Source organism: Mastigoproctus giganteus, chromosome 8, assembly GCF_048544385.1.
Source record: "Mastigoproctus giganteus isolate SK-2022 chromosome 8, ASM4854438v1, whole genome shotgun sequence".
In the NCBI taxonomy this organism is placed as follows: domain Eukaryota; kingdom Metazoa; phylum Arthropoda; class Arachnida; order Uropygi; family Thelyphonidae; genus Mastigoproctus; species Mastigoproctus giganteus.
In genome coordinates this window covers 221950576-221972413 of record NC_143582.1, presented here as the reverse complement: position 1 = coordinate 221972413, position 21838 = coordinate 221950576, and the positions used below count along the sequence as shown (strand labels likewise).

At 34.6% G+C, this 21838-nt stretch overlaps 1 protein-coding gene across 1 annotated transcript in view; it reads left to right on the top strand.

Moving 5' to 3' along the window:
- The window catches only part of LOC150082350 (ADP-ribosylation factor-binding protein GGA1-like), a 100130-nt gene that overhangs the window by 66743 nt on the left and 11549 nt on the right, over window positions 1–21838 (top strand). The window contains exons 4-6 of the mRNA XM_090380491.1: window positions 7313–7468; window positions 8512–8568; window positions 13971–14051. Coding sequence (XP_090236617.1) covers window positions 7313–7468; window positions 8512–8568; window positions 13971–14051 — 294 coding nt within the window. The remainder of the gene's footprint in view (window positions 1–7312; window positions 7469–8511; window positions 8569–13970; window positions 14052–21838) is intronic.

Below are 21838 nucleotides of genomic sequence, written 5' to 3'. Positions count from 1 at the left end.
ATTTATTTGAGGAGTCTGGTAACATGTTACTTTTTAACATGGGCCCCTTTGGAGTCATTACACTTTTGCCACCAATGCTGCAAGGTTTTGATTCCAGCTGCGAATAAAGTTTTTTTCTTGGGCCTCCAGAAATACATCCATTGCAGCAATGACACCCCCTGTCAGTGGGAAAATGTATGCCAGCCAGGTATTTTTTCAAATCAGGAATAGTTTGACAGTGCTAGATATGACACAATTAACATAGACTTTTCAGAGAGGCATCTGAAAAGTTTGTGGCCTGAGTATGAAGGGTTTATTTTTTTTAGTTTAGTTTATGAAGTGGTTAGCTTTTATGAAGTAGTATGAATGGTGAATATGGAGGATAGTCCAAGATTTTAAAGTTGCACTCATGCAGTGTAGCCATGAAAGTGAAAGACTTGTGAGCAGGTGCATTGTCCTGGTGGAATAAGACTCCTTTGCTGAATTTTCCTCAGCTTTTGCCTTTGATGTTTTCATGCAAATGTCTCACAAGTTCTGCATAATATGCCCCTGTGACTGTCTGCTCTGAAGGTACAATCCATCTAGCAACAATCCATCAGTATCCCAAAAAAACCAGTGCCATTACCTTGCCAGCAGAAAGAATTGTCTTTGTTTTCTTTGTAGGGGCAGATGAGTTTTTTCCATTTTTTTGATTTCTCCTTTGAACGTGATGTACCCACATCTCATCCATGTCACAAACCTTGCAAGGAAATTTGATCAACATGCTTGAAAACAATGCAAATTTTTGCCTGACTTGACAACTCTTGTGCATTTTTGGTCGGCTCCCAACAACTTTGGGACCTGTCATGCTGACACCTTTTTCATAACAAGAATCTTTGTTATTATGTAATACGCACATTATTGTGAGATGCCCAAGAGCTAGCAGTGCCAGATTTTCACTCATCGACCATAATCAGATCATGCACACTGCTAACAACTTTTGGAGTGGATATTTGTAGATATTGCCAGTCTTCCATAGTATGGGTCATCTTCCAGGTGACCTTGCTTCCTTGTTTAAATTCTGCTGCCCACTTCTTAGCCATGGAATAGGAAGAGGCATCCACCCCCAGTGGTTATAACCATATCCTCATGAATTGCCTTTGGCATTAGGCCTTTGTTTTTTTTACCAAATGTTGGATGATTGCATAGTGACTGATTTTGTCCATCTTTCTCATTCACACAACTTTGACTTTAGGACCTGTAATTAAAAAAAAAAAAGACATTACTGAAACTGTGTGAAACTTAGTATAATACGAAGTGTTATACTAAGTTTCACACAGTTTCATTAATTATACATTAAGTGCATAAATTTTCAACACTGTACCACTACCCTTTCATACTCAGACCATGAACTTTTCAAATGCCTCTCATATATACTTTTTTCACAGTTTCTGGAAGATGATCATTCCAGTTTGTGTAAATAAGAAATACTATTCTTAGAATTTATAAATAGAAACTTGTTTGATTTCAGTTATAACAAAACAGAAATGTGTTATGTACTTAATTTGATTATGTTTTACAATGTCATATTTTACAATGAATAGAGTGATAAAGTTTAGTTGTAACACAAACAACTCGGGGACCCATATAGGTATCATATTGAGCAAAGGCTGATTTTTAGTAAATTTAGAATTGCAAAATTAGCAGCCACTAGCCATACTAAGGAATTTAATTTTGCAGAATTTTATGTTTATATAATTGTTTTAATGTAAATATTTCACTGGATTTGTCAGATATATATATTTTAAACTTGATTTGTCAGCTATATATTTTAAAAAATATATATTAAATTAAAATCTAATTAAAATATAAATTTATCTCACCTTCACTGGAGTTATTTTGTGGTGAATGTTGCTAGTCATTCTGAATTAGAAGTTTTATAAAATTAATAATACTATCATTAAAGTCAGAAGAACAACATAAATACTATGGCTTCCAATTTTAATAAGGCTTTTGCTACTGTCACAAACTGAAATAATGTGCCATTAGTGGGAAAATAGTGTGGTGGATAAAAGATAATGGACAAAGAATGATTACAAGTAGTGGCTCCTCTTGAGTATCTTTGTACAAGAACCACATAAAGTTCTGTGTAGTTCATTACTGGGTCCCTTCCTTTTTTGATGATTGTAATGGTTGTAACCAATTTATTCTGCTTCCACAAGACCTAGTAGATAAATTATTCAGTCAGTATGAAAAATAGTAGTTAAAGTACATTGTTGGAAAATTTGAGTCTGTTACTCAAATGTAGAGTCTTACATTTTTCAACCTTGTACTATTGTATCCAAGACTTATCTTATTTTTGGTAAGCAATGAACTTAAGACAGTTGATGATGAGAAACAAGTAAAAGTAAACATGCAATCTGAAATTCTCTTACAGCATAGACATGCTGCCAGAACAGCATAATAATAAAAGGGGCACTATGGCCCATTAATTATGAAACTGGGCTACCAGCCTTATGGACCTGGGTTTCGGTCCTGCCTTGGTGGAAGCGAACACGTCTCCATCATGCTGGGAGACCTACATAATAATAATAATAAGTATAAAAATAATAATAAAAAGAAATTGCGAATGTCGCTTCAGTGGACTTGCCTCCCCCAAGGTTGAAGTGATGGCTGAGGCAGATAGTGCCATCTTGTGTCGCTCTCAACAGCTAACACCAACACTGGTTGTAAGCCAAAGTTAAATAGGTCCACCATCCTTAGAGGGATGGTGATGTTAAAGAGAAGTAATAATCATACTGCATTGAGTGTAGCACAAGATAAAGTCACTCGCATTCAGTCAGTTGCGTTGTTAATATTATTAATAGTAGTAGGAGTAATAGTAGCGGCAAACGATGCAAGAAAACAAGCTTATACAGTATCAGGAAAAAAAAAAAAAAAAAACCACTTCCCATTTCACCTGCCCATTCCCTCTAATAGTTTCTCTAGTTCTTTCTTGAATTTATTCAAACTATCCACCTCCACAATACCAGATGAGAGTTTCTTTCTACAGTCAACTACCCTCTAGCTGAAGGCACAGACCATCCTGAGAAAAATTCTATTCCACGAACCTTGCACACTCTCTCTCTCTCTCCAGGCTGAAATAATTGGTACTGCTTATCATGTGCTCCCTCCTATCGTATCTGGGTAGGATTTCACATTTTCAGTTTTCCTCTTCTAACTTAACTTTTTCTCAACATTGCTCTGTATTTAATATAGTGCCAACATGTACAAAAGTATGACCGTTTGTGCCCCTAAAAGATATCTGCTCTTCATCATCAACTTTTGCCCCTGGCAAACATACCCTGGTCCTATTCCATCTATCCATTTTGCACATTGTATTTCCTATTTGCCTTATGATCAAGTCACAAACTATAGCTACTTCCTGTGAGACCAAAGATCTCTGTTGCAGAGGATATCTCAGACATTGGGTTGGGTGGCTTGATGGGTCCCTCTGACATTTTGTTTACAATGTAAGTAATTTTCCTAGTAGAGACAAAGAGCTAATTGTTCGATTGTATAAAGCCTTGGTTAGGCTGCATCTTGAAATTTGTATATAGGTATTTCTAGCTTAAATTGCAATTTCCTAATTCAGGAAGAATGTGGATCTACCGAAATAAATACAACTATTGGAGAGAAACTTCAATTTTGTAGATTGCAGTCCAGACCTCTGCTTGAGGGTTGGACTGAGGTATATGAGGTTTTGAGAAGCTTCATGGAATTAATAGGGAATATCACTGTTTAGAATAAATTACCACCTAATCTTAGCAAACTTTGTTTTTAATAAATTACCACCTAATCTTCACAAACTTTGTTTTTAAGGCTGATGCTGAACAAGCTTGCCTTCCTTGCACCGATTTACCTTTATTAATACTGAATTATTAACTTACCATAATTTATATGCCCAAGTAGGCCATAAAAACTTCTTTGTGTAGCCATTGTACACTTAAAATTAGCATTAGCAGAGGTAAATAATGCAAGAATGCAAGCTTATACAGCATGAGCCAAAAAAGAAAAATAAAATTAACCCCTTCCCATTTCACCTCTATCCATTCTCTCTAATAGTTTGTCTACTTCCTTGAATTTATTTAAGCTATTAACTTCCACAACAATAGATGGAAGTTTGTTCTAGCAATTTTGCTAGCAGGGGTAAGGAGGTGATTATCCCATTGTATAAGGCAATGGTCAGGCCATATCTGGACTACTGCATACATATCTGGAGGACACATTTTAGGAAGGATGTGGATTGGCTGGAACAAGTACAGAGAAGGGCAATGAGATTGATGAGCATAACAAAGGGTTGCTGTTACCAAGAAAGGCTTCAGTTCTGCAAATTGCTTTGTCTGAAGACTAGGCACCTGAGAGGTCATCTGATTGAGGTGTTTAAGGCTTTGAATGGATTGAGTAAGCTCAATGCTGATGGGATTCTTCCTCTTGCTCAGACCACACATATGAGGCAGCACAAATTCAAATTGCGGAGGGATGGTTGCAGAATGGATGTTTGGAAGTTTACCATTAGTCAACAGGTGGCTGATTGTTGGAACAAACTTCTGCCTGCTGTTGTGGAAGTTGATAGTTTAAATAAATTCAAGTAAGAACCAGACAAACTATTGGAGGGAATGAATAGGTGAAAGGATGGATGCCATGTTTTTTTGTTTTTTTTTTGGTTGATGCTGTATAAACTTCCTTTCTTGCATCATTTCCCAATGCTAATGCTAAATATTATTGCCTTCCTTTGAAAGGGAACAGAGAAGGGTTCCTTTCCTAAAATGAGGCTTCCAGACCTCTATACAGCTCAGATACGGTTCTAACCATTAATTTGTATAGTAGGATAATAATAATAATAATCATTATTTTTAATCTTTGCTGCAAGATTGCTTTATATCACTGACAGTTGCACCACACATAGCTTATTAAACTGTTAATAAGGTAGTCCTTTTTATCTTCAAAGAGTGTGCTACCCAATTGATAATTTGACTTGGGTGGGGGTTGTTCTCCAGATCTAGAAACTTGCATTCATTAGCATTAAAGCTCAGTTGCTGCTTTTTTAGAGAAACTTTATTCTACTAAATGATTTTACTAGTGAATATCACTAAAGATAGATGGTGGATATTAAATGTCAATAAAGACCTTCACTATCCAGCAACCAACACTACTCATATGCTTTTCACTTTAAAGTAATGTTTTTGGTGATACATTGTAGCAGATTTGATATTTTTGGCCCACAGAGATCGAACAACATCTGCCATTGCTTCCTGTTTTACGCACTATTTGTTAAGTTACCATTTTCGGACAGCCATATTACCTTGTTGACAACAAGGTAATAGAAGTTGAATATCCTCTGATGTTTGGCCAGTCTTGGATATTAATGCAACCAGGTCAGAGCTGCAGGCTAGATGAGGCAGGAACTTCCATAAAAGTATATACAGGAAACTAAAATCTGTACAATCCAGAATTCTTTAAAATCTGGTATGTTTGACAAAAGGGAAAAAAAATCATTTTACAAGCCAAAATATCAAGGAAGCAGCAATTTGACACTTATATTAATAATTGCATTTGTCTTGAAGAATCCATGCAAAAAAGGGGTGACATAAGTTTCAGTTTTAGTGTTGTCGCTTATGTGTCATGGCACTTGTGTGAACCAGTGACCAGTTCGATATAAAATAATGGATTTAATTCCACAGAACCCAGGTTTTTTGTCTTCAACTAAGGCTAGTTATAAAACTATAACTTGCAGCTTATCAGCTGCATGATAAGTTATAGTGATGGCAAAATGAAACCTGGGGAATTTTGTTATGTACAAGAAATTGATTGAATTTCTTTGCTTATTAAAATCAAAATATCATCTAAATTGATAAAGATTATATATTTTTCATTATAATTATTCCTTAAGAAGAAGAGCTTACAATTTTACATTTACTACATTTATATTTACTATTTACATTTTTAATTGGTAGCACTGTCTGTTAGTTACTGTAAATGAATTCAACTTTAGTGCTTAATATTCATTGAAATGTGCATCTCTAAAACTGCTGAAACACTTGGTATTATCTCTAAAATCTGGAAAATTTTAAAATCCAGCACCTCTTAATCCTTGAAGGGTACTGGATTTTAAATAGTTTTCTGTATATAAAATAGCCATCTAGTTTCATATTTATCTAAGCTACCTTTAAATCTTCATCTATCTGATTACAAGGCAATATGTAACCCTTCAAATAATTGAATGTTCTTTGGCTAAAAGCAGAGGGTTTTCATGGTACATGCATTGTCATGCATTCACTTGCAGGCAGATTCTCTTTCTGAATGCTATACCTTCATATTTCGCAGTAATATCCAGTGTTGTGTATAGTGTATTGCTGTATCAAGCTCCATGTTTTTTATCTCAGCATAAACATCTTTCAGGTAGTAATAATTTTGGCAAGTTTCACAGAAATTGAACACTTCATATTGAACACTTCAATTGAAGTGTTCAATTTCTGTGAAACTTGCCAAAATCTTCTCATTTACACACTGTTAATTTTATTTCAATTTTCAGCTACCAGACACATCACCAAAACTTCACCAGTAACAAAAACTAGGGATATAAGCACATACACCCAACACTTTTTAAAAATCATGATTCAGCTAGCATCTTTGATGTAATGACACCAACAAAATTCTTATTCTTGTGATCCCTTTTCTTTAAAAAACAGGGTTTGTCTCTTTATGTGTATGTCACACATCATGTTTACTACACTGACCTAATATTTAAATGTGATTTAAAAAGATATCTATACTTGCCAGTTAGTGATACTTACAAGCTGTGAGCATAATTATTATTCTTATAATGCTGTGAATATATAGTAAAAATTTGTGAGTATAACTTAAGGTGCTGATGTACTGTAAGATCAGCCAAATAGTAAGTGTGTTGGGTGAATCTCAGAGATAGGAATTTATATTTTATGTTTATAAATAAGAAGTTTCAACACTTAAATAAGAAGTGGTGAAGAAATTGTTGGCCCTATGAGTTTTCACTGAAGAATGAGGGGTGCAATTTATCCTGTTTTCTTTATCCTCATTCATAAAGGCACTGTTCAAATTATATGCATAAATAGTTGCTAGATTTTTTTAGACATGTCTCTTTGAAAAATAATTTCTTTATGAAATGTTTTAAATTAAATTCTTGTTGCTCAATCTGTGTATCTGTTTGCTTATTTGAATATTTGGCTGTAAAATATGTATCATAATTCATACACATAAAACATTAAGGTTGATTTCATTTATTTAGATTAGAAAATGGCATCACAGTCAAGCTAAGCTTTCTTTTTGCATTTAGTATTTAGGGGAAAGAACATCAAAAAAAGTACAACGAAAGGTTTTGGAGCTTCTTTACAAATGGACTATACAGTTGAATGAAGCAAAGATTACAGAAGCATATGAAATGCTTAAAAAGCAAGGATATGTTCCTGATGATCTGGAGAATGTCCCACAGGTAATACATAATTTTTCTGTTTTAAAAATATTCTCTTTTTATTTGTTGAAAATACTTCTTTCTATATCTATCTGATTCACAAAGACAGGCAGATAAGAAATGGAAATTAAGGGAAATTTCCACTTCTTTTCTGCCAGTTTCCATTACAAAAATCAATGTAATATAAAAGCAAGTACAATAACTCTCTTGTAAGAAGCTAAAACATTATTATTATTTTTTTTTGTTTTGCAATATTAAAATGACAAAAACAAACATCCCACTGCTTGTCAAAGAAATCTTCACCTTTGCATTTGTGTGAAAAGTAAGCACATGTTGATATTACTGCATTGAAGAAAGTAGGACCATTTAGCCAGATTATGATTATATGAAAAAATTACATTGTTTTATGAGCAAATCACATAATGCTACAATAATTTAATGACTGTCCAAAAAAAGAACCAAAATTTTGGAACATGTCATGCATGTACCACATATGGGACAAATGAGACACATGATTAAATAATACCAGTCATGAAGAAAAGTTAAATCCCTGACTTATGATAGATATACTAAAACTAGTAACGTTCCTTGCAAATCAACAAGGGCTATTCTGCTATATACTGGTATAGTTTCCTATGTGACGTTACTTTAATTTTACTTATTTGAACGTATTAGATTTTCTTTTGTGATAGCTATGTTTTTGGATGCCTCAGTACTTCTGTTAATATTGCAATTGAGTTATAGTAAGTGCATAGGCAATAGTTTTGCCAATTCACAGTTCTAATCTTTATATTTTCCTAGCTTATATTGCACACATCTTTGGGATTCATCTAAAAATCAGCCAGTTTTTCTTGGAAAATAGCTAACTTATTAAGGATTACCTTGCTGTGAATAATATATTTATTCTTGATTTTATGCTATGACACAAATGTTATTTTTGTATCATAGCATAAATTGTTAATTGTCAGTATTATCATATACTATGTTTTATAATATTATTTGTACATTATTTTATTCAGCTTCTATAAACGAGATGTATTAAAAATTTCAATCTTATTCTGTAGGCAGAACAGCCATCTAATTCAGTGGTCCAGTTATGCCAAGATAAAGAAAAAGCTCAAGTAAGTGCAGTAATGATATTTAGTTTGAGAATAATTGCCATAAAGTTGAGTATGAATGCAGAATAATTATCAGATTAATATATTTTATTTTCATAAAAATCAGTCCAAGTTCTCATTGTTGCAAGAAGGAGCTTGTATCCATCTTCAAAAGGGCTTGTAAAAAATGTTTTAGGCGGAGAACCTGATCCATTTTAAAATATATGGGTATGATTTAAAAAAATCTCAAAGTACCTCCAAAAAAAAAACAAAAAAAAACTTAATACAGTATTCCTTTCATGGCACTTGGTAAGGAGGTGCATGGCCTATATGCTTTTCTTATATACTGGATTAAGTCACTTGATTTTGCAGGAAGATCCAGTGGACCAGGAAAACAGTTATGATGTCTGAATACTTTGGGAAGGTTGTCTAGGTAGAAGTGGCACTTTTCTCATTTAATATTCTACTAGGAATAACTAATGTGTCTAAGTAAAAATACTAAAAACATAATTTTGTTACATAGCTGTTAAGGTGGAGCAAGCAAAGTTTGCATAAAAAGCATCATTATGTGACATCTCATTTGAATTCCTTCATAATAAGATGCCTTGCTCATGCATTTTGAACAGGTTGCACTTTCCAGAAGGAGAAGTGCATATGAGTCTCCTGATCAGTGGGTAGATACCGAGAGAGAGTGAGAGAGTGAGTGTAAGAACTGACAACCTAGCTGTGACTTGATAGATTAATAAATTTTTTGTTTATACTCCGAGGTGACCACATAAGATAAGAGGAATTCACAAGATAGAGAAAATGCAAGAACTAGGTAAAGGGAAGGGTTTTTGCTTTCATAAAGGTGACTACAGCAGTCTCAGACAGTTTTTAAATTCTGTACAGTGGGACCAACTGATGATGTCACCAACAGCAAATTCTAAGTGGGAAGCATTCAAGGAACTAATCGTGGAAACTACTAAGCTTTTCATACTGATTAAGAAATATTGTTTAAGGTTTAGGCGTAAATGGATGTCAGATAAACTAATGAGACTTGTGGCAGAGAAGAAAAATGCATGGGATGCATATAAATTATCAGGCGACACAGAAGCCTATGGCAGATATAAGCTTGTCAGTAATCAAGTCACAAAGGAGATTAGGCAAGCAAAGGCAGATTACGAGAAATCTTGGCAAAGGATGCTAAGAAAAAATGGCAAGAACTTCTTTACTTATATAAACTCTAGAAGGAAGGGATGAATCAGATTGGTCCACTTCATATTAGTGATTTGACTGCTGATGATCCTGCTCAGATAGCTGATAATCTGAATGAGTATTTTGCACCTACATTCACACATGAGGAGTTATTAAAGGAGAAAAATGCTGGACGTTTATCACACTGTAACAGGGTGGTTAATGATTTTGTAATAACTTGAGAGCAAAGTGAAGTTGAAATTGTTGAAGTTAAACATAAGAAAGGCACCTGGGGTGGATGGCATCTATCCAGTTATATTAAAGGAGGTGGCATAGGATGTAAGCATACCCCTAGCCATAATTATGAGAGCATCCTTGGACTCAGGGGAAGTCCCCATGGACTAGAGATGTGCAAGTGTATCCCTAATTCACAGAGCAGGATCAAAGGTGTGACACGAATGATTACAAACCAGTTAGTTTAACTTCTGTTCCGGTGAAAATAATGGAGTAACTGGCTAAAGATGCATTTCAGAATCATCTAGACAAGACTGCAGTAATAATTCCGACAGCATGGGTTTGTTAAGGGAAAGTCTTGTCTGACAAATTTGATAGGATATTATGATGTGGTTACAAAGGAACTGGATGCAAAAAATAATTTTGATATCATATATTTGGATTTCAGGAAAGCTTTTGACACTGTTGCGCATGGAAGACTATTGTACAAATTGGAGCAGAATGGTATTAAGGGTAAGTTGCTACAATGGATAAAAGGATGGTTAAGTGGGAGAAGACAGAGGATGGTAATCAATGGGTGCTGCTCTTCGTGGACTAATGTTATTAGTGGAGTCCCACAGGGTTCGGTGTTAGGTCCACTGTTGTTTTGTATATTTATCAATGATATTGATGAAGGTATATCAGGCTTAATGTCGAAGTGTGCAGATGATACAAAGGTTGACAGGGTTGTTAATGACAGTAATGGCAGTGTGCTACTGCAACAGGATCTAGATAATTTGGGCAGATGGGCTAAGAAGTGGCAACTGAAGTTTAACCTTGACAAATGCAAAGTACTGCATATGGGTAGAAGTAACCCCAGAGAAACGTACCAACTGTGTGGTACTATATTTAAGGTGGTCGAAAATGAAAAAGACCTGGGAGTACTTTTTCAGTCAAATATGAAGTTTTCTGAGCAATGTAGACAGGCTGCTAGAGCATGTCATAGGGTATAGTCAATTTTGAAAGTAGGGAAAAGGTGATTATTCCTTTTTATAAGGCACACCTTTTTATACTGTGTGTGTGTGTGTGTGCGCACGCGTGCGTGCGTGCGTACGTGTGTGCGTGCACACGTGCGTGTACGTGTGTGCGTGCGCACGTGTGTGCTTTTGTAACCTTATGCTTGGCTATAAAGGCTTCACGAGGAGATCATTTCCAAAATGTTGCCACTGGGTGGTTAGCACTCAACACACTATGCTCACAAGATTATACACTATCTTCAAATAAGTGCTACTTATTTGAAGTTCACGAGTATGCCAGCTCGTCAAAGAATTCACATTAGGAGATATTGTGGTGACATCTCATAGTCTTTTATGCAAGCTTTGTTTGCTTTCACTTTATAGCTATTCAAACTTTGTTTCTTTCACTTTATAATTATGCACAAAATTGTTTGCTTTCATTTTATAGCTATAAAGTGCATAGCTTTGTAGCTATTCAGTTTATAACTATGCATATGCTAGTTATAAATTTTCCATAGTTTGAAGCTTTGCTCTAAAACTGTGCAGAATCTACTAGGATTATTAAAATTATTATTTTTTTCTCCAAATGTTAGGGTGTTCAGGCATTTTCTGAATAGTAAGTTTATTAAGAAGACTTAAGTTTATGATTTATCTTTTTAAATTAACAGTTATTAATTCCAAAGTTTGACATAATACAGTTGCAGCATTTAGCTTATGTATTTGGATGTTTTGCAGTTACTGTAATTTTATTTTACAGAGGGCAACATTATAATACATTACATCTCTGTAAATACTTATGGAAAATGATTAAAGTCCCTTAAAAGCAATAATTTAACTACTAGGTTAATATTGTTCTTAAAATATGTGGTACAGGATGAACAGAAGAAATAGTAGAAAATTTTAAAAAAATTTTCTTAATTTATTAATGATTTATTGAATATTTTTTTATTAATCATGTGTTATATTATGATGGCAGAACCTGAATAACAGTACATTATCTTTCCAGCAGTAAATATTAATTTTAATTATTGAATAAATTAAAAAACTTACCTTTTTATCTTTCTCAAGGTAATGCTAAAATAATATAAAGTTTAAAACTTAGCTAATTATGAATTTCATAAGTTTTGTTATCCATCTTTTTTTCTTTTTTGGGGGATTGCCTTGGTCTCTCTTGTAACAGAGGCCAACTCTTGACCAAAAAACTTCACCTTATACCCATATACTAAAGATGACACCATTATCCATCAGTTGATCACTAGACTTTTTTTTTTTTAATAAGTGATAATGCATTTCCTTATAGAGCTCGCTTAGTAAATCAGTACCATAAGAGGGAGGTATAGCCAAAACAGATCCCCAGATTTCAGTCCATTATAGAATATTTGGGATGTTCTAGGTAGGTGGGTGGATGCCAGTTATGTTACAAGTCCCTTTTCAAAAACTTGACTGAGCTTGTTATCAGCTTTTATGCAAGAATGGGTATTGACACCTATAGCATTGATTAACAGTTTTTTGCCTAACATGAGGAGTTGATGTCATACCTGTGTTACTGTCCATGGAGATCAGATGTTTGTGTATTATTTCCATGGATTATCAACACTATCTTTGACCACTAATAACTCTGTAATTTGAAATTGAAGTTTGTGTAGCCTTTTGCATTACTAGATTACACTAAAATGAATATCTCACTAATGTTTTGTTATAAAATAGTGAAAGATTATTGATTATTTTAAATTTTTATGATTGTTTCATAGCTTTAGAGTATCAGTGTATTTTTGTATGTTTCATTATGTGTTAACAATATTGAATATTACTACACACAATGAAACAAAATATTTGTCAGCATGAATAATCTGTCTGCTGCAAGTTACCAGAATGGAAAGTACATAGAACTTTATAAACTTTACCAGTTGATAAAGTTTAGATATACTGCCACAAACAAGTGTATATGTTTTTTAATGTTGTAAGAATAAGTGCCCATTTTTGGGAACGAAGACTAGTATAAAATTTCACAAGATCTACAAGTGAGTCAATTGAGAGGTAAATTCTAGTTTGTGGGGATAAGGTTATGTCTGTATTGGCTTTTTGAGCTTTGTAATAAATTAAAAGAGATGCCTTTGATGATGAGCAAAGTGGACTTTCCATTGACAAAAGAAAATTCAAGCATAAGAGATTTGGTTCATTCATAATATTATGCTGAAAAATTAAAATTTAGCCAGAGAAATAAGACTCATTTTACAAGGAAAGGTTGTTGTCCGAATGAATGCATTTTTCAACATGACAGTAAACCAGCCCACAGTACAATTTTTATAAGATGGTTTTAAGCAAAAAAAAAGAAAAAAAAGATTTGTACATCCTGATCTACCACTTTATTCACCAAATTTGACCCCACATTTATTTCCTTCTGCCTAAAAAGATTTTCTGGCATTGATAAAACTAAAATAATTGTGAATGGCCTTGTGAAGTCTTTTTAAAGAAGTGGTACTGAAATATTTTCACTAATGGTAACATCATTTGTTCTATAATTTTTGATGTAGATCTATAGATGTTTATTAAGTTCATTGATATATGTATGAGTAAAAGTATATCTTCACTCATATGGCATGATTATTATAAAAAGAAAACGATCTTGTTAAGTTTTTTTTTTTATAGTATAAAAATAATTGAGTAATTATTATTACTATTTATTTTAAATTATTCATAATAAGTCTCAAGTGTGCAATTAATAAATTACAATTAAATTTTTTCAGAGTGATAATTGACAAAAAATACTCCAGCCCAACTGAAATTGGACAAAGAGATCTATAGCTTGACTGATGGCATATATTTTCGAGGTTCATAGGCCTTTTTTTGTATTTATTACTAACTTTGGTGGTTGGGATTTTAATCTAACATGGGTATTGAACGTTTGCTAACCTAATGAAGTATTAACTAGTTTGTAAAGTTTAGATACATTAAAAATTAAGTGTAGAAGAAACTAAACAAGTGTTACCTACTGATAATTGAAAAATTAACCATTTGCAGCTGTTGCAGAAACTTGCCCAGAGTAAACATAGAGCAGATGTTGAAGCTGCAAATCAGTTAATTAGAGAAATGGTTGAGGAGGTAAGTTTCGTTCTTGGCTAATTGGACCATTGATCTAATTTTATTCTTTCTTAACTTTGAACCTATTAAAAAGGCACTCTAGTAAGGTGAAATTTCCCCTTTGTATATTAGTGTGAGAAGCATGATTTTTAAATGGTGAAGAAACTACTTATAAATAGTCTTTTTTTCTCTTTTTCCAGTATGCGTTGGACTTATCTGATAACCTTTAAATAGCAAAATATTTTGTTGTGTTTTTCTTTTAAGCAGTTTAAAGATATTATTTATTTATTTTTAAATTCTCTTTTGGGTATATCAGTAATCAAAGTTAAATTATACTTCTTAATATTAACTTCACAAAAGAAAATGATTGATTATATGTTCCCATAAAAAAAATAAAACTAATAACAAATGAGGTAATTATGAAGTAAGTAACACTAAATTCACAGATGAAATGAATATCATGTAAGACCGCTTAAAATCCTTTTCTATAACGATATAGTCAGTTATGCTCTTTTTTTCTTTATTAAATCCCCTAAATGTAAAGCTTGTAGCTGTCTTTATGCTGAAATGCTGTTTTTGTAATTAAGAGTGCATAACTTGTGCAGAAGTCCAGTATCTTTTTTCAATTATTGTTGCTCTTCCAATTTTTCTATAACATTTCTGTTAAAGTAACTCAGTACAGGAAAATTTTAACACCATCTCTGTATCTCTGCCTACTGAATGCAGCAGTTATACAGCTGAGTTATTCACCATTAAACTTGCCCTAGAAAATATTGTCCATCGCTCCATTAAAAAAAGTATAATATATACCGACTCGCAGAGTACACTAGTAGCACTACAAAACACCTCTTCACCAACCAATCCTTTAATAAAAACCATAAGAAGTAAGATGATTCTTATTCAGGAACGCCAGCAAGTAGTCATCTTCTGCTGGACCCCAGGTCATACTGGGATCCCAGGAAACGAATGCGCAGACTATGGCACAAAACATCCATCTAACCCAGGGGTGGGCAACTTTTTTCGTCAGCGGGCCGAATGAAATTTTCGTATCATGATGCGGGCCGAATGAAATTTTCGCATCATGATGCGGGCCGGAATAGATTGAACGATTTAATAAAAAAAAATCAGAACCTAAAAAATGTTATATTACTTGAATTACCAAATTATTATTGTATTTTAAAAAAAAAATATCTGAATGTCCAATTATCATTGAAAATGCGGCATTCGGCATCAATTTTTCTTTTTTTTTAATTGGCTCATTTTATGGGCTATAAATTATACTAAATTAAAAATTGTAATAATTAGAAAAGGCATAAAACATAAAATATCTCGCACCAATATTATTTTTTTCAATAAGAAGTCAAACCCAAAGGAACTTCATTCGATCGATGCTACAATAATAATTAGGAAATAACTCTTTGACGCTGCGTAGAATCACTTGGTTACTGTTGTACTGGCCGCGATTCCCGATTGAACTGAATTAAGCCGAACGTTTATGGCGAGTGTAGTCAGGTATGGATTTTCTGTATTTATGCATTTACCGAGAGGGCCGGATTCAACATTGTCGCGGGCCGGCTGTTGCCCACTCCTGATCTAACCCATCATCTTCAGGCTTTTGCGTTCCATATGTCGATTACAGACCTATGATACGAAGGACATGTAAGGAACAATGGACACTTCTATGGCAAGCTGAAACGGATAATAAGCTATTGGAAATAAAACCAGAACCACAGTTATGGACCTCTAGTTTTCGTACTAATAGAAAGGAAGAAGTAATCTTAACCAGAGCACGAATCGGCCACAGCCAGTTTACTCACCTATTTCTCCTCACTGGAAATGATCCTCCACAGTGTTTTCAATGCAACTGTCAGCTAACAATGAAGCACATTCTTGTTGAATGCACTCTGTACAAACATGCTCGGCAATGTTCATTCAGCTTCCTTCCAAATCTAAAAGAACCTCTAAAACTCGCTCATATCATAGGCAATGATGCTAATCCCTTGGAGTTATTCTGCTTTCTTAAACTAATAAAATTATATGATCATCTGTGACTGTTTCCATAACAGTCACCATTGATAACTTTCATATCACTGATAGGCGCAATATGGTCTAAGTAGCCCTTGCGCCAAAAATAACAATAACAACAAGTACAGGAAAAATTTATGTAGTAAGATTGGCTCTGTGTTGAATACTCAATACGCATGATTTTATTTACATGCACTGTCTTCTTTCTGTGAATGGAGTATAGATGTGGTTGTCATTTCATATCCTGCTATTTAAATCTTCAAGTGGTACTATTCTTCTTTTGGCACTAGTTTCTACTGTGCTTTCTATTTCTAAGTTATTAAAGAACTCTTCAGACAAATTTCTTCACCCAGTTGCTTCCGAACTAGTTCTAAAAGCTATTGCTACACCTTCCATGCACTGTGTCTTATGTACAGAATAAATTTATTTGTAATTAATACTTTAATTTAATTGATATCTGCTATTTTGATATAATATGCATCTAGTTCTCCTAATTCCACTTCTTTGCTGTTTAAGCCTCTGAAATTGATGTTTCCTCTCTTGTTGATTGTGAAGTTGTGAATAATTAAAACAGTTGCCTTCAGACTTATTGTTTTCCAAATTTATGCTCTTATCAACAAGAATTTCGAGATAAAATGTAATTTACAAACTCAAAGCTGAATCTTACAATCTTATATGTTACCTTTAGAGAATAAAATGAATGAGAATGAAATACTTTCAACATTTTTGTATTCAAGTTGTATTGTATATATACACTGATGAGCCAAAACATTATGACCATGAGTCATTATGCAAATCAAAGCAACTGCAGGTGAACTACAGAACAGGTGTGGGTTGGGACACAGTATAAAAAACACTCAATACTGAGCTCCGTTAATTAGTGTTACTCTTGTTCTTCAGATGGGAAAGGCAGCGGACTTAAGCAAGTTTGACAAAGGCCAAATTGTAATGGCCAGATGACTGGGTCAGAGCATATCCGAAACAGCACGACTGGTGGGATGCTCATGGTCAGCCATGGTTAGTATACCTACCGAAAGTGGCCTGAGGAGGGAAAATCCACAAAGCGCTGGTGAGGTGTTGGATGACCACAGCTCTCCTGGATGGTAGGTACATGACAACAGAAGGGTGACTGTGGTGCAGCTCGCCGGTAATTGGAATGCTGTGACGGGAGTAATGTGTCACAACACACAGTACATCGAACCCTGCTGAAAATGGGGCTGCATAGCCGCAGGCTGCTCTGAGTGCCCATGCTAACCACAGTTCACCACCGACAGCGCCTACAATGGGCACGCGAGCATCGAAACTGGACCTTGAGTGATTGGAAGAAGGTTGTATGGTCTGATAAATCACGTTTCCTGTTGCACCATGTGGATGGCCGGGTACGTGTGCGTCATTTACCTGGGAAAGTGATGGTGCCTGGATGCATCATGGGACGAAAACAAGCCAGTGGCGGCAGTGTCATGCTTTGGGCGATGTTCTGCTGGGATACTCTGGGTCCAATGATCCATGTGCCGTGCATTCTGACATCTATCACCCACCTAATATCATTGCTGACCAGGTACACCCTTTCATGGCAACAGTCTTCCTCTCTGGTGGTGCTGTCTTTCAGCAGGATACTGCGCCATGCCACATCACCCGGATTGTTCGTGGAACATGAGGAAAACTTTCAGGTATTGCCCTGGCCTCCAAATTCCCCAGACATCAAACCCATCGAGCATCTGTGGTTTTTGTTGGAACAGCTACTCCGATCTGCAGCGTCTCAACCATGGACCTTACAGGAGTTAAAGTACCACAAGACACATTTAGAAATCTTGTAGCATCCATGCCTCACTGGTTACAAGCTGTTTTATGCTCATTAGTGTACATCTACAACAGTACAGTATCACAGTTTATCAAAATTAGGATTTCATCTCTGATATTTTCTTGTTAACCTAGCACAGCTGGTGTAAACCTTTGTGAGAACAAGGGCATGAAGATTTGCAAGGTCACAAATAATAATAATAATGAGTTAAGTATTTATTCAGTATTATTTAATATTATATGGCCAGTCATTTTTCCAAGAAGCTGTAAAAGGGCTCTACTTGTCCTATTGTTCTGATGGCTCTGTCTTGCATAGAAAATGCATTTTCCTGATTTTTAAATAAATATCGTATAAACTCTCAGATCTGACATCTTTGGGACCAGATCATTGCTGATTTCAATGAAACCTTGTGGAAACTTGTACTACTTCCTTTTTCTAATATAGTGCAATATAATATATCAAAATAGTGTACGTCTTTACTGTGGTATAATTCTGTATATAGAAAACAAAAAATTAAAATTAATTAAATTAAATAAAGAATGCATTAAACAAAGCTTCCTTTCTTTCATTTGCCCATTCTAATACCAGCCATACACTAACAGAGAATGCATTTCTTTTTGGCACACATCCCTCAATTACATTATATGTATGGGAAAAATTCTCCTGATTTGCAAACTGCTTTTCAGGATTACTTATTATTCATAACTAAACAGATTATTTTATGATTATAATAATGCTCACCACTTTGAAAATTGGTACCCTTGGTTTGTTGATAACTGTCAGATTATGATACTTGAATGGACCACAATGTCTGCTTTCAATTGTTAACTCAGCCATAATGCATATTTCTGTTATTAAATTTTGTAGCATGAGCTAGAAAAAAAAAAAAAACCTGCACAGATGGTTGTCACTCCTTGTTTACCTTCTAGCTGAGTTATCACTCTATGTAGATCATAATTCCTTCAGTTATTATCTCTATCTGAATTTTAAATTTGTTCATTAATTTCTTTCAAAATGCAATAGGTTGTTGAAGCCACTGGTATTATAGATGGGTTTGAGGATTGAGAAGTCAGTGAAACAATATGCATAATATGCTTATGCCAAGAGAAGTTAGACAATAAAATCAGTTTTATTGAAGTTAACCAACTATGCATTAGTTTTTTTTTTTTTTTGTAGGAAATAAAACAGCTTTAGAGTTTAGGATTAAAATTAGCTGTGTTCTAACCTCCCACGGATGAATAATCAGAGAGTATTTCAGGAACTGGTAGCAGATAATTGAATAGTTATGATTGTTTGTTTGTTTGCATAATATAGGTTTGAAATGGAATGTAGTATTCTGTCATAGGTTAAACTGTGATGTGATGTGATGTTCAGCGGAAGCATATTTTTCTCAGTGATATTTTCATACTTGTTTAATTAGATAGTATGAGTCAGAGCTGTACTACTCAATCTACGTTGATAATAATATTAGTAAAATAATAAGAGGAGTTTACCTCAATATAGTGCGTAGAACACTTCTTGTTTACTGCTGGAGAGACAGGAAGTGAATGAAATAGTCAATAAGAGTTTAAAAATTAATTAGATTAGAAGTGTTCTACGCACTATATTGAGGTAAACTCCCCTTATTATTTTACTAATACTTGTTTAATGTATTTTGACATTAAAGTGGGAAACCTTCTCTTACTGTGAGATTACAATTTACTTTAAATTTGAGTGATTAGAGTTAACTGATCTATTATTTTTTAATAATAATAATAATTAATAATAATAATTATTATTTTTTTTTTACAATACAATACAATTTTATCAAGAGAATTCGTTTACAATAAATGAACTTGTTAAGAAAAGTAAATTTCTTGACAACAAGTTGTAATTCTTCCTTTACAACAGTTTTGTACATTATTAATAATAATACAATACAATACAATACAATTTTATCAAGAGAATTTCTTTACAATAAAAGATAATAATAATAATAATTTATTTATCTCTATTTTATGTTACACTTTTTTGGGAGATAACAGCAAAAAGGGAGGGAGAACACATAAGCCAATGGCTTTTTAGGGGTTGTTCCCTTAAAAAAACGATAAATATACAGTTCTGAAATTGTACATGTAATGTTCAACAGAAAAGACATAAATAAATTGGAGTTTTTTGTACATTTCTTTGCAGAAGACTTTGAAATGCATCACTACTTATAATATCATTGTGAACATTTTTACAATTAAATGAGGAGAGAAAAATGATGAAATGACTGCACTAAAATGTACAAACTATTTGCCAACTGCTTCCTTTAACATTTGCATATTATTTCCATGTTGGTGTTTTTAAAATCCAGGAGTTGAGTGGAAGGTAATTTGAATCAGACGTCCGTGGTGATGTGTTCAATTAGTCTTCTTCTTCTTTATCTTCGCCTTCTTCCTCTTTATCTTCGCCTTCTTCCCACGTTTATATGGGGTCAGCATTTCCGTCCTTAATTCTTTTCCTCCATTCCTCCCTATCCTGGGCTTCCTCTCTCCTCCATCCTCTCTCTTTTAAATCCTCTTCCACCTTGTCCTTCCATCTCAGCTTAGATCTCCCCCTCTTCCTCTTCCCTATCACCTCCAACTTTTCACACCTCTTCCCCACATACTCCTCATTTCTTCGTTCCACATGTCCAAGCCACCTCAACCTAGATTCCTGCATTTTTTTACTCAGAGGCCCACCTTAACCGTACCTCTGATGTAGTCATTTCTTATCCTGTCCTTCCTCATCACACCACACATCCATCTTAGCCTCCTCATCTCCGCCACTTCCATCTTTTTCTCTTGGGCCCTTGTAATCGCCCATGTCTCAGCACTGTACATCAATGTAGGTCTAACCACAGTTTTATACACTCTTCCCTTCATTTTACAATTTACTTTCTTATCACACAGCACCCCACTCGTCTTTCTCCAGTTCAACCATCCACATTGCACTCTATGCTGTATTTCTGCACTCAGTCCTCCATCCCTCTCAATGTTCGATCCCAGATACTTAAATTTCAAAACTGATGGTAGCTTTTCCTCCTGCAGTTTTATAGAGCTCTCATCTTCTCCATTTAATACCATATATTCTGTCTTTGTTCTACTTATCCTCATGCCTCTCTCTCTTCCAACACTTTCCTCCATTCCTCCAATTTCTTCTCTACCTTTCCTTGAGATGGTTCGCACAGTACATCATCTGTGAACGGCATACTCCATGGTGCTCTACTCTTCACTTCTCTCACCAACACATCCATTACCAAATCAAACATATATGGGCTGAGAGCTGATCCCTGGTGCAGTCCAACTTCTACAGAGAACCCCTCAGTCATACCTACACTACTCTTAACCTAAGTCACCGCTCCCTCATACATTTCCTTCACAAGCCTTATGTACTTTTCTGATGCACCCTTCTCCCTCTGCCTGATGTGTTCAATTAGTAGTTTCTTGAATTGATTTAGTGAAGTGATATTTTTGATTTTTGCAGGAAGTTTGTTCCAGGTTTTAGCACCTCTGTATTTTATACTTTTCTGACCTATGACTTTTCTGAAAAGTGGAATCTTCAGGTTGACTTCATTTCTTAGACTGTATGATATTTCTTCTTCATCTATGGTTATGAAAAAGGATCTGAAGAGAGGGGGGAACTCTGGTGTCTTCAGTGTATCGTAAACAAAGACTGCCTCGGCTTTCTGTAGCATTTGGTAGATGCTGAGGAGTCTCACTTCCGTGTATCTCAAATTAACCGATGCATTCCAGGGAAGGCCCAAAATTGAACGAACGCATCGATTGAGAATGGAGTTGATTCTCGCAAGGTTTTCTTGGCTGGTGGTACTCCATGAGATGATTCCATAGGTGAGGTGCAGCTGAATTAAAGAAAGGAATACTAGTCTGAGAAGGGAAGGAACACCCAGGCAGAGGCCCTGGGGAGTATTCCCGCTAGTGACGAAGTTTTCTTTCGTAGGGTTATCATTTGTTTTGCC